The 12,066-nt window shown below is 40.7% G+C and overlaps 1 protein-coding gene across 4 annotated transcripts in view; it reads left to right on the top strand.

Moving 5' to 3' along the window:
* The first annotated feature begins 4,499 nt into the window (after nucleotides 1-4,499).
* Nucleotides 4,500-12,066, top strand: part of FBXO25 (F-box protein 25) — a 28,280-nt gene continuing 20,713 nt past the window's right edge. Inside the window, exons 1-2 of one of the 4 annotated variants that reach the window (XM_057431789.1) lie at nucleotides 4,500-4,918; nucleotides 5,037-5,178. In XM_057431789.1, coding sequence (XP_057287772.1) covers nucleotides 5,042-5,178 — 137 coding nt within the window. In that variant the 5' untranslated portion in view covers nucleotides 4,500-4,918; nucleotides 5,037-5,041. The remainder of the gene's footprint in view (nucleotides 4,919-5,036; nucleotides 5,179-12,066) is intronic. The other 3 variants (XM_057431790.1, XM_057431786.1, XM_057431788.1) reach the window with 3 other exon arrangements.

The raw sequence follows: 12,066 nt of genomic DNA on the forward strand, positions 1-12,066 counted from the left end.
TGGAGTTTAACTAAAATCATGTTTTTCACTGCAACTTCTCCTGTTTTGCCCTTAATGTTATTTCCCAGCAAACTGCAACCTTTTTTTTTTTTTCCCTAGAATAATTACTAGTTTTCAAAATTCTTTGCCCTATACTATATAGCGTTTTTCCCACCCAAAATAAATATGTTTTTTGCATTTGCCAGCAAATTACTGTAATAAAATATATCTCATATTAAAATTCTACATCCAACACTGGTTTGTGAATCGGCTGGAAATAATTACATCTTTGAATGCAATTGTTAATAACCTACTGTATATCTGTGAATTCAATTTTTCACAAAGCTCATGTAAGAGGTTTCTTTTCAGAAAGGCTTTCCATTACCAAGGGTCTTTGGAGAGCAATTTCTCTTATTACTTCACATCTCTGTGGACCAGGAAGAGCCAAGAGGGATCCTGGGACTGGTGAGGCAGGGGCCTCACCATCCAGGGCCTGCTGCATGGGGCAAGCAGACAAACGCAGGCTCACAGATGGTGGCCAGGTTCTGCCAAGGTCCAAGGTCAAGCTGTGAAGTCAGCATGCAGGTCTAATGGGGGTCCAGCTCAGCAGGCTGCATGGCCAAGTCAGGCTGGGGAACTGCTCTCCACTGTTCCAATGATGAAGTGGGATGCCCTAGGCTGTACCACCTCTGAGCTGTTCCTGAGCCCCAGCAGCCAAGCCTCCAGGAAGGGGGATGCTCTTGTATGTGCCTACAGTTATCCTAACATGCTTAAATACTTACCTTCTCACAATCTGGGAGAGTGATAAACCTAATGAAGGAAGAACAGCATCATGACCTTTTGTTTTGGCAGTACTAATGATAAAGAGTTAATAAAAATAATGCCAACCACAAATGAAATTTCTGAAGAACTGTGTAATACACAGCAAATCACACATTGAGTAATATTTTTGCCAATGATACTTTTGTCTAAGCTTTGCTCTTTTTTCCCAGATTGGGAGCTCTCCTGAAAAATGGAACTATAAAGCAACTGGCTCCTTGGAAAAATGACAGCTGCTTGGATTATGTGTTCTTTTCCGTTTTGTTTTGTTTTTTTTTTTTTAACATATAAAATATTATGACTTCTGTGTTCATTGTAGTAATTAGCTCCTTTCTGCTGTCTAATGATTTTATCGCTGCTGTATCACTTTCCCATTTCTTTTTGTTAGCATTAAATGTTGCTAAGTAACTGAATCAGGCTGTGGTATTATATGGCATAACTACTCCATTCTTTGAAATATGTATAGAGATTACTCAGCAAAATGAAAATTACTCTCCTGAGGGAGAGAAGGCCATTTACATTTATCATAATGTACATTTTAAGAAAAGGTGAAAGGGAATCCTATAAACATGACGTCTACTTCCAAACCAGGTATCTCAAGAAGTACTAATACTGATGAATATTGTTTACCTTCTCCATGAGATTACCCTAAACCACACTAAGTAACACATTTATTTTGCTTTTAATCATGTGTCTCAGCACTTACAAGCAAAGTAACCTAAAATCAAAATAGATTGCCTTTCTATCAGCGCAAAGTCATTTAGGGAATTCACCTTTGCTGTGACTTATTAAATAGAAATCATACTCTAAGTAATTTAATAGAGAAGATGGAATTTTCCATTTTATTTAGGTCTTCTAATTTCATGTCAATGTGGCAATGATCTGGTGTCTCACCTGTACTACACACATAGTCCTTCTACCAACAATAAGGGTAACCATTCCAGTTGCAGAACAGGAGACCATATGGGTTTAATGCAATATTGACTTTACATCCCTCTGAAATAATCAAAAGTAATTAAGAGCTACACTGCAGACCAGTTTGTTCAATTGCGACTGCAAAGGCTTAAACTGCTTTAGCATTAAGTAAAATGTAACAGAGAAGGTCCAGATGAGGACTGCAGCACCAGAACAGAAAAATCCACATAGAATTTTATGAAGAATGTCTGAAACAGAATGCTGTCAATCGTTATTAAATTACTCAAGAATTGTTTGAGCTGCTTAGATTGATTAGAATAGTGTTCAAAGTTTCCTCATTTCCTCTTCAAAGTTTCAAGTTTCTACTATTATGTTACTATTTCACATCACCAGAAAATAACACATTCTCTTTTGTACATTTTTAACATAGACTTGTGCTACACGTAAAAAAAAATATTTCAAAATAACTGTCAGTCTTCCTGGAACCTAAATACCCCAGATGAATTTCTTACAGGTAGGAGTTTGGACTCTTGAGATTGCAACTCTTCTTTCCACGGGAAATATGTCAAAATTTGCTCATTTGAAAATGTATTAGCTTTTGTTAAAAAAAAAAAAAAGAACAAAAAGAACAAAAACCCCTCACTAAATATAAAATACTAAAGAGCGAAAATACTTCTGTTAAAGGGTAGAGAGATCTTAACTTGCCATAGAGGAGATGGCTTCGCACTAACTATGGGCAACAATCACTTTACATCTGCTTGTTGATTAGCACAGGATTTCTAGAGGTTTGGACTGAAACCACATGTACACAGAGTCTTATAATAAATGGTTGGGTACTAGAAAACAACACAAATAAAACCCTCACCGTTGCAGCTCCCTTTATGTATAACTAATATAAACATGCTGAAGCCAGCAGGTAAAAACCTGCAACAGCTGGGTATGAGCAGCAGCGAATATTCACGGAAGGGAGCTCTCAATTATTAAAGTACCTCAGCTATTGACGACTTTATTAATTGAGCAGCACACGCCAAACGAGGGGGCACAGGAGCCACAAGTCCCGCTCGCCCCGCCCCCGCGGACCAAAACATTGACACGTGCGCCGGGTAGCAACAAACGCGGCAGCCGACAGCCAATCAGCGTGGTGCGGGGCGCGGCGAGCGCAGCGGTGGCCGGCATGGCCGGGGCGGTGGGGTCAGCGGTGAGCGACACGGCGTGCGAGGGGGGCGGTGGCACCGTGTGTGTGAAGCGTGCGCACGGCCTGGCGGGTTTGGGTCTCGGTCTGAGGGATGTGTGCAGCTGGAGTCGTGTGGGACAAGCTAGGAGTGAGGAGCAGTACGAGCTGGTGGAGGTGTCTGGAGCCTGCCTGGAGGAGAAGGGTGGTGGCAGTGTCGATAGGCTGCATGGGAACAGGAGCAAACATGGCTTCACTGAGGGCAAGTTGAACCTGTCAAATTTGGTGGCCTCCTACAGTGGTGTTACAGCATTGGTGGATAAGGGAAGAGCCACTGATGTAATCTGCATGGGTTTTTGCAAGGCGTTTGATACTGTCCTGCACGACATCCTTGTCTCTAAAGTGGGGGACAAGGATTTGACAGATGACTTGGTGGTTAAGGAGCTGGCTGGATGGTTGCACTCAAAAGAGTTGTGGTCAGCGGCTTGACGTCCAAGTGGAGACCAGTAATGAGAGGTGTTCTCCAGGGATTGGTACTGGGACTGGTGTTGTTTAATGTCTTTGTCAGTGACTGTCCCGTGTTCAGCTGCAACAGTTATTTTTCTCGTTTTAGCAGCTGATGCAGTGCTGTGTTTTGGCTTTAGCCCGAGAACAATGATGGTAGCACACCAGTGTTCTAATTGTTGCTGAGTAATGCGTACTCCAATCAATGACTTTTCAGTCTCATGCTCTGCCAGTGAGGAGGTGCATAGGAAAGCCGGGAGGAAGCAGAGACAGGACACCTGATCCAAACTGCCCAAAGGGATATTCCAAACCACAGCGTGTTATAAACTGGGGGGAGTTACCTGGCGGGGCTGAGATTGCTGCTGGGGTTGGGCTGATATCAGCTGGCAAGTGGCGAGCAATTGTATTGTGCATCACTTGTGTTTATTGTTGGTATTTTTTCCCTTTTTAGTTTTATATTATCTCCCTTTGTTGTTTCCCTTATTACTATTACTAGTGGTAGCAGCAGTGGTTTGTGTTATACCTTAGTTACTGGAGTGTTCTTATCTCAGCCCGTGGGAGTTACATTTTTCAGTTCTCCTCTGCATTCTGCTGGGAGCAGAGGGGAAAATGGAGGGGAGTGAGCAGTTGCGTGGTTCTGAGTTACCAGCTGGGCTTAAACCATGACAGGAGCATGAACAGTGGGATTGAATGCACCCTCAGGAAGTTTGACAATGACACCAGGCTGTGTGGTTTGGTTGATACACTGGAGGGAAGGGATGCCATCCAGAGGGACCTTGACACGCTTGTGAGGTGGGATAATGCCAACCTCATGAGGTTCAACAAGGTCCTGCACCTCAGTCGGGGTAATCCCAGGCACAGCTACAGGTTGGGTGGAAAATGGGTTGAGAGCAGCCCTGAAGAGAAGGATTTGAGGGTATTGGTTGATGAGAAAATGAACATGAGCTGGCTTCAGTGTGCACTCACAGCCCAGAAAGCCAGCCATATCCTGGGCTGCATCAAAAGGAGTGTGACCAGCAGGTCGAAGGAGGTGATCCTGCCCCTCTACTCTGTTCTCTTGAGACCTCACTTGGAATATTGTGTGTAATTCTGGGGAGAGGTATTCCAGCCTTCTGATCACCTTTGTGGCCTCTCCTGTGAAGAGAGGCCCAGAGAGCTGGGGTTGTTCAGCCTGGAGAAGGCTCTGGGCACACCCTAATACCTAAACGGGGCCTACAGGAAATCTGGAGAGGGACTTCTTACAAGAACATGTACTGACAAGACAAAGGGGAATGACAGAGGGTAGATTTAGTTTAGATATTAGGAAGAAGCTCTTTCCTGCGAGGGTGGTGAGGTGATAAGTTTCCCAGAGAAGCTGTGGCCTGCCCTGTCCCTGGAAGTGTTGAAGGCCAGGTTTGATGGGGTTGTGAGCACTCTGGTCTAGTGGAAGGTGTCTCCACCCATGACAGCAGGGGGTGGGACTAGATGATCTTAAGGGCCCTCCCAACCCAAACCATTCTACGAGTGTACAGAGTACTTTCTTTCCTCAAGGTAATCATTTTTTTTTTTTTTAAGGTTAAAGAGAAAGTTGAAAATCCACAGAAGTTTTACAGCTTCTGTATAATTGCATACACAATACAATACACAAATAATCTCGCTGCTTCTACAGAAGCCATGCCGTTTCTGGGGCAAGACTGGAGATCCCCTGGATGGAGATGGATTAAAACAGAAGATGGATGGAAACGATGTGAACCCTTCAGTCCTCCACTTGAGGATGGGAATAATCAGTTGAAGGATATCAGTCACACTGTGTAAGTTTGTGTTTGTTTTTTTTTCTTTAAAAAGAAAAATAAAATGATTCTGCATGAGTTAATAGCAGGTGGGAAGACAAAGAATGACTTAATTTCAGGCTGCAAATGTTTGTGGTAAATGATATCATCTGCATATTCTGGAAGTATACAAATGCAACCATGTGTTTAGTTTAGTTAGACAGACAGGAGACCCCTATGGAGATTGTCTGCCTCTTGTAACTGCTTTGCAGGTTGCCTATTTTAGGCAGATGGATCCCATCTTATGTTGTATGTCCTAAAAAAAAAAAAAAAACAACCCTGTCAAGTATTACTTAAAAGCTAAATTGCAAGTGCAACAGGCATACTGAAATGTTACCTGGAAATGGGAAATGAATGAAGACTTTCTGTTGACTGGGTGTTGGATTAGGACTGTTTGTTTAAAGCAGTCCAAAATACACAGTAATCATAATTTTAAGGTAATTCTCTAACACAAGATACGTCTGTGTATGCTGCTGTAGAACAGGTGAGAAAGATATGTTAAAAGCAACTAAAGTAATACTTGTGGCAGATGCCCACAGACTGGTGTGATACTGTGATTGTCAGTAGCTCTGTCCAAACAAACTTCTGCTTGGTTTCTCCATGAAGAAGTAACTCTCAAGGATAGCATTCTTGGTCTTAAACTCCAGTGTAATGTGCTCACAGTGAGGAAAGGGAACTTTCATTGTTTTGTTTTTAGTCCAGTAAATCATACAGTAACTGATCTGATTCAGAGGGAATTTACTGGCAAAGTAGGACTTGCTGTAGTTGTACACCTGTGTATTCTAAATTTGTGAAATAAACTTCAAGAGGGTTATCAAGCAGTGAAGAATTATGAATCTTTTCTTGACCTGTTGTTACTGCTTTTTTTTTTTTTCTTTTTATTTGTCAATGATCTTACTTGGGCTTATTTTTCTATACAGTCTAGCCACTCTGGATACAAAAAACTACATTGTCTAGAAGAGTGTTTAGTAAGCCTATGACACGAAAGTGGCCTTAAATACACCTGAAAAAAATCTTTTCTTTCCTCTTTTGTATATCTTTAATATAATTGGCAAATGAAAGGAAATCTAATTTAGCTTTCATAGCCATTTGCAGTTACTAAGTAATTATATCTTGTAGGTTGCTTCAATTAATATTGTTTGGCTATTTGACAGAAGTGATCAGTATCTTTATGGGTAACATTAAGACCTTTGCTCTTCTGATACTAAATAAATACATATATATGTTTTCAGAGATCAAAATGAGGTATTTTTATTGCTTCTTCAAGCAAGAATACTAGATTATTTTCCCCCCCCTCTTAGACTTGAAAGAACTTACTAATGATCTCCTTTGGAGTTGTCTTGCTAGAAACTGTTTTAAGTTAACTCCTTGGGGGGGGGGGGGGGGGGGGGGGCAGGAGATGAGCATTAGAGGTCAGAGGACTGAAATAGGTACATTAGTTTGAAGGGACTGGCTGTGAAGTGCTCGGCGGGGGGGGGAGCTTTCATGATTTGGGTTTCTTAGGCTAGTTTGCTAATTTGCCAGAATCTCAGACTCTGGGACCAACCTAGTGCGTGGCAGATGCCCTCATCTGTAGCAGTTCCTCATCTTCATCTTACTTACCGCTTACTTAGCGAAGCCAAACCACACCATTGTCTTTGGCCCTGTTTTAAATTTTATGCTGCTTATGTCTGTTCAGTTAAAAATGTATGTTGTCAGAACTTAGACTACAGAATTGAAATTGGTACTTCTTGGCAATGTATCATTACTTAGGAGTAATTTCACTACCACTTGAACTTCCTGTCTATGACTACAACTTGAACTTCATATCTATGACTTGAACTTTGGATCTATGAGTTAACCTTTGCTGCTAAAAAGCAATTAATGTTTATTTGCACAGTATTATAGAACCCTTTAGGGTGAAAAGGACATCCGACTATCATCTGGTCTAAGCACAAAGGAGGACCAATTGAGGTTGGATTGTATAAGGCCTTGCCGTGTTGAGCTTCATGCATTTCCAAAAATGGAAATCCCTCTGGATTCATATTCTAAGTTCCATTACCTTCACTGTGATTTTTTTTTTTTGTTTGTTATTGCGCTGTCCCCACCCCCCAATCTCAAAAGAATTTCTCTTATCACACACTGTGTCCATTACCACTTGACTTATTACTGCCCATCTCCTCTAACCTTAAAGTCTAGCTCTATCTTATTCATACCCTTATATTAGATATTGACAGTGATCAGATTTCCCTCCACCACCACCTCAACATTGAACAAGCTCTGTTCTTACCCTCGTGTGTCATGTGCTCCAGTACTTGATCACCTTGATAACTCCCCACTTGACTTGTTCCAGTATGACTATGTTTTATTGTATCCTTGAGCCCCAGACTAGGCACAGTACTCCGGATGCCGTTTCTCATGTCAGATGAAGGAGGGCGATTACTTCTTTCAGTCTGCAGGATACACTTTTGTTAACTCGGACTAGGGTGCAGTTGGCCTTGTACAACACAAGGGTACACTGCTGACTTGTGTTCAGCTTGTTATGCACAAGACCCCTGCCTCCTTTTCTGCAAAAGTGCTTCCTATCCAGTCTATAGCCAGCATATACCTGGCCATGGGATTCTTCTGTCCTATGTGTGGGACTCTGTATTGAAGTACAGCAGTGTACTGTGTCTTGCTGGCAGATGGTTCTGTGTACCATTTTAAGCTATTTGGAAACAGTTATCTATGTATATTGGATAGACAGCTCAGCTTAGGATGTTTGTTAACATGATGTAGCACTAAGTAAGAATGAGGCTTGATAAAATTCTTCCTTCCTTGTGAAAAATGCATAATAAACAATACATAAATACTTAACTTGTCTCTTCCTAAACTGCCCTGTGCAGAGGGATCATGGTGTAAGCTAGTCTGGCTGTCCTAACCCATTAATAAATAATATTTTTCATCAAAATATTCTGTAGAATCACTGCTAAAGGTAGTACTTGAGTATTTCATTCTAGGGAGCAGTTATGGCAGTTTTCCTTTAAAAAGAAATAAACTCAAGATATGTTGTTGACTGAAACATTCTTTTACTTCTGTTCTCTCTTGTGAGAGAAAATATACCTAGTTAGTTACTTGCCAGGCTTTCTTTTATCCATTACAAATACTTTCTCTTCAGAAATTAAGAAGATTGTATCACCAACAGATTCACAGATTAACCTTCAAGATGTAAATAATTTACTTGAAAAATATGTTTCTTTTAAAATAAAAATTTTTACCCTGTTATCTTAGTTATCCAGTGACGTGATGAACCCATTTGATGAATTAATCAAAAAGGGGGTGGATCCAATGATTGATTGATTGATGGCTTGGCTTCACGAGCAAAGATTTGGGAAGGGCTTTAACCATGCTTACTACAAGCACGATGACCAAGGGCATGTGGGATATCCAAATCTGGTTGGAAAAAAAAGGCTGCTTAGGCAATCAGGAAGTGTCCAACCATGACTGTCAACTCCTGAGCAATCTCGAGCTATCCATGCACTGGTCCGCCCACATGCAGCGTTGGATCTCCAGCTTCCCATGCACCTTGTCACCTGCCGTTTAGACCCTCGCCTGTCCATACAGACAAGTGAGATTAAGCCCTTCCAGCCTGTGCAGTGGATATTTTTTAGGTGAAGCGCAGCTTGCGCAGAACTAGCCCCACTCTTACACCTGAGGTTTAACTGCCAAGGCCTAGCTAGCTAGGATGGTGACAGCAAAGTCCACAGGTCATAGGTTTTGTAAGAGTGCCCTTCTCTTTGATGGAAGGCCATACAAGGCTAGACGAGCTCCGTCAGCCCGGGTTTGAAGATAGAAGTTTTCTTGAACAAACGGAATTATTTGTGCAGGGGCAATTCAAATAATTTGAAATAATGCTGCAGTATTTGCACTTTAAATTAGTTCAATTTATGGAAACTGAGGTGGGAAAAAGGGGACCCTCAGTTCTGCAGCTCTTATTTGGATAATTAATGGTATGTAACAAGTGGAGAGTGCCTTGCATTCAAGGTATGCAGGAGCTGAAAATGTGATTGAGGCAATGCTCACTTAAGTTCTGTGGTCATGACTACCTGCAATTTGTGCCTATAAATTCTAGCACAGATATTTATTTCCAGTGCCATGGCACTGAGTCCTGGAAGCTTGATGGGGGAGAGAGCAGTACTGCCTTACAGAATTGTATATAAACACTTCTCAGTAGCCTGCAACTTAGGTGCAAAGCAGTTTTATACTTTCTTTTAAGGTAAAAGAAAGCAAGAGCCATACTATTTTGGTTCTACAAAAATCTATGACTAGATTTTCATAATGGTGGTAGTCTCTTTTTGTGGGTCAGGCTCATATGAGCTACTTGGGCTGGCAGGGTAGTAATTTAAGCCTGGTGTCTGTTGTCCAGTTCTGTGAGACACAGTGTTCATGAAAGTGGTTTTGGCACTGGAAAGAAGTCCTTAAATTTGAATCTAGTTTTAGATAATTTTGGCATTTAACAAATATTCTGTAAGGTTACTTGGTGCAACTCGGGATTTTCTATGGGTCAAGCTGTAAATGGCTTTCAGTCTCTTCTAAAACACTCAGTGTGCTCCTGTAGGTGATTGCATGACTTGGAGAGCATTCCTTCACTGAGAAAAGAAGCAATAACTCAGAACAATTGGAAGGTCAGATAGCCCTGTCTAGTTTTCCAGCATTTTAAGTGTCATACCAAGAGGTTAAATACTGCTATGAAATTACTTTTTTGAAAAAGCCAGAATTCTTGGATGCTTTATGTAGGCTACTGTAGTCCTAAGGACACCAGGTACTTTGCTTTTGTAAGCTTTAGAATAATTTCTTAAGTGTATTATCAAGACAAGAAAGTGAGAATAGCTGTGAATTGGCAGTATTAAGGATGTATTTAAATCTTTCCAGGTGCACTCAGATGTCATGTGTGGTATTATGGTAAAAACATTAAATTAAGGCTTATGTTATACCATATGGCAGGTGCAGTGCTTGATTTGGTTTCTTGTAGCTTAGCTTGGTGTTAAGGGGTTGCTTTTGGAAATGGTGGAGCAGCTGTGTTACTTACCGAGCAGCTTTCAAGGTTTCTGAAAGGAAGGCTAACAGATTCTGGGGATGTGCCTGTATTTCTGTCCTGTTCTGCTGATGTCTATGGTACCGTTCTTTTCATGGTAAGAGACTCAAAATTTGTTGAGAAGAATGGTGATGGTTACGGATAAGTAGGGAAGGACTCTTCATGTAAGGTGGGACAGAACATGAAGTAAAGCCTCGTATGAGCAGATCCTCAGAGGGACCAGTTAAATTCATCCTTAAAGTGACATGAAGAATTCCAGGAATGTCACAGGTGAATTTGAATGTCAGCAGAGGTGTTTGAAATAGCCCTCTTCATCCTCAAAATTCCTTCTATTAATTGACTGTCCTTAAACTGCCTTTTTTATTTGATGCTTGAGGAAGTGCATGTTATTGGGGGTGGGGAGAGGAGCTTTAAATCACTTCAGGAATGTTACTGGTCTGATTTGCTTTCTAGGGACACTTCCTCTCCTCTCTGGGAACAAAAGAAGGAATCCTGCCAGAATAACCTTCCTCTTATAATCCAAACTTTCAGGAATGCTGCCTCCCCCACTCTCCCCATCGCACTGTGTCAATGTGCATGGGTGTTTCTGTTCTCCCTGAATTGTATTGCAGAGTATCAGGCCATAGCTCTCCACTCTTTTCTGTTGTTAGGATAATAAAACTGTTTGGGCTTTGGGCTCTATTTCTGATTCTGCAGCAACTTCTCAGATTCTGCAGTAACTTCTCACATGATGACAAGGTGATTCAGTCAATATGCAAAACCATAATTAAATTAATCATTTTAGTGAGCTTTAAAAGAGAATTAATTTGTGATAACTTTGGAAAAATCCAAATGAATTAGATTGTTAAGTAATCAAAGTAACTTATCAGTGTTGATAGTCAGCTTTTGTCAGTTGCCGGTTCCTTTTCGTCAAACTTTTGCTGTTTGACCAGATACAATGTTTGGCAGTGTTGCATAGAATAATGAAGTCATTGAGTCATTATCCTCTGCTTTAAAAATGGTAGGACATGAACTAAGGCCCTCACTTTGTATTGAGGTCTATCTGGATGTAGAGGTATGTTAGCTTCTTTCCCAGCATTTAAACCAAAGACAAAACCAATTTTCTATTTCTGAATCTTCTTAACTTGTGTATTTTTGAGTTGGTAGTGTTTACTGATTAGAGCAATGGAAAAAACAAGGCTTTTTTACAGTGTTGTTTAGTCATCCTCTCTAACAGATGGTTCAAGCCTTAAAATTTTAATTGTAAAGCTAGTAGCACAGGCTAATAGAATATTTTTTTTTGCCACTTAATGCCCAAATACAGGTAATTTCAGAATGAACTGGTGTCTTTCAGTTTTAGTGTTCAGCTGCTGCTAGTGAAATTTGAAGTTACTCACTAACATTGATAAGTAGATTCATCTGACAAATTCAGGTTAAAAAATAAAAGTAATGAATGGGAGGAGTTTTATATATAACCTTCTGGTCAAGGAATAATAATGGCAAAATCCAGTTGTCCTGCAGTACCTCAAACTTCACTACTTCATATCCTTAGTTATATTGGCTATCTGTGCAAGAGTGGCCTTCATAGGAAATATCTTTCTTCTCAGTGCTAGAAAAATGAGCACCCATTCTTATCTGTATTGCTGGTCCTTCTAATTATCTGCAAAAGTGGAAAACAAAACTTTCTGAAACTGCAGACTTTATGTAGCACAGACAGCTTTTAAGTGTAAATGGATTTTGGAAAGGGTAGTTTATCCAGCAAAACCTTTTTAATAGTTTCTTTGTGTGTGTATATATATATATACACTATCTATATAATTATTCAGTATAGTACTCAG

This window comes from Pezoporus wallicus, unplaced genomic scaffold (assembly GCF_028554395.1).
Source record: "Pezoporus wallicus isolate ANWC-B61680 ecotype Strahan unplaced genomic scaffold, APGP_CSIRO_Pwel_v1 contig_161, whole genome shotgun sequence".
NCBI lineage: Eukaryota > Metazoa > Chordata > Aves > Psittaciformes > Psittacidae > Pezoporus > Pezoporus wallicus.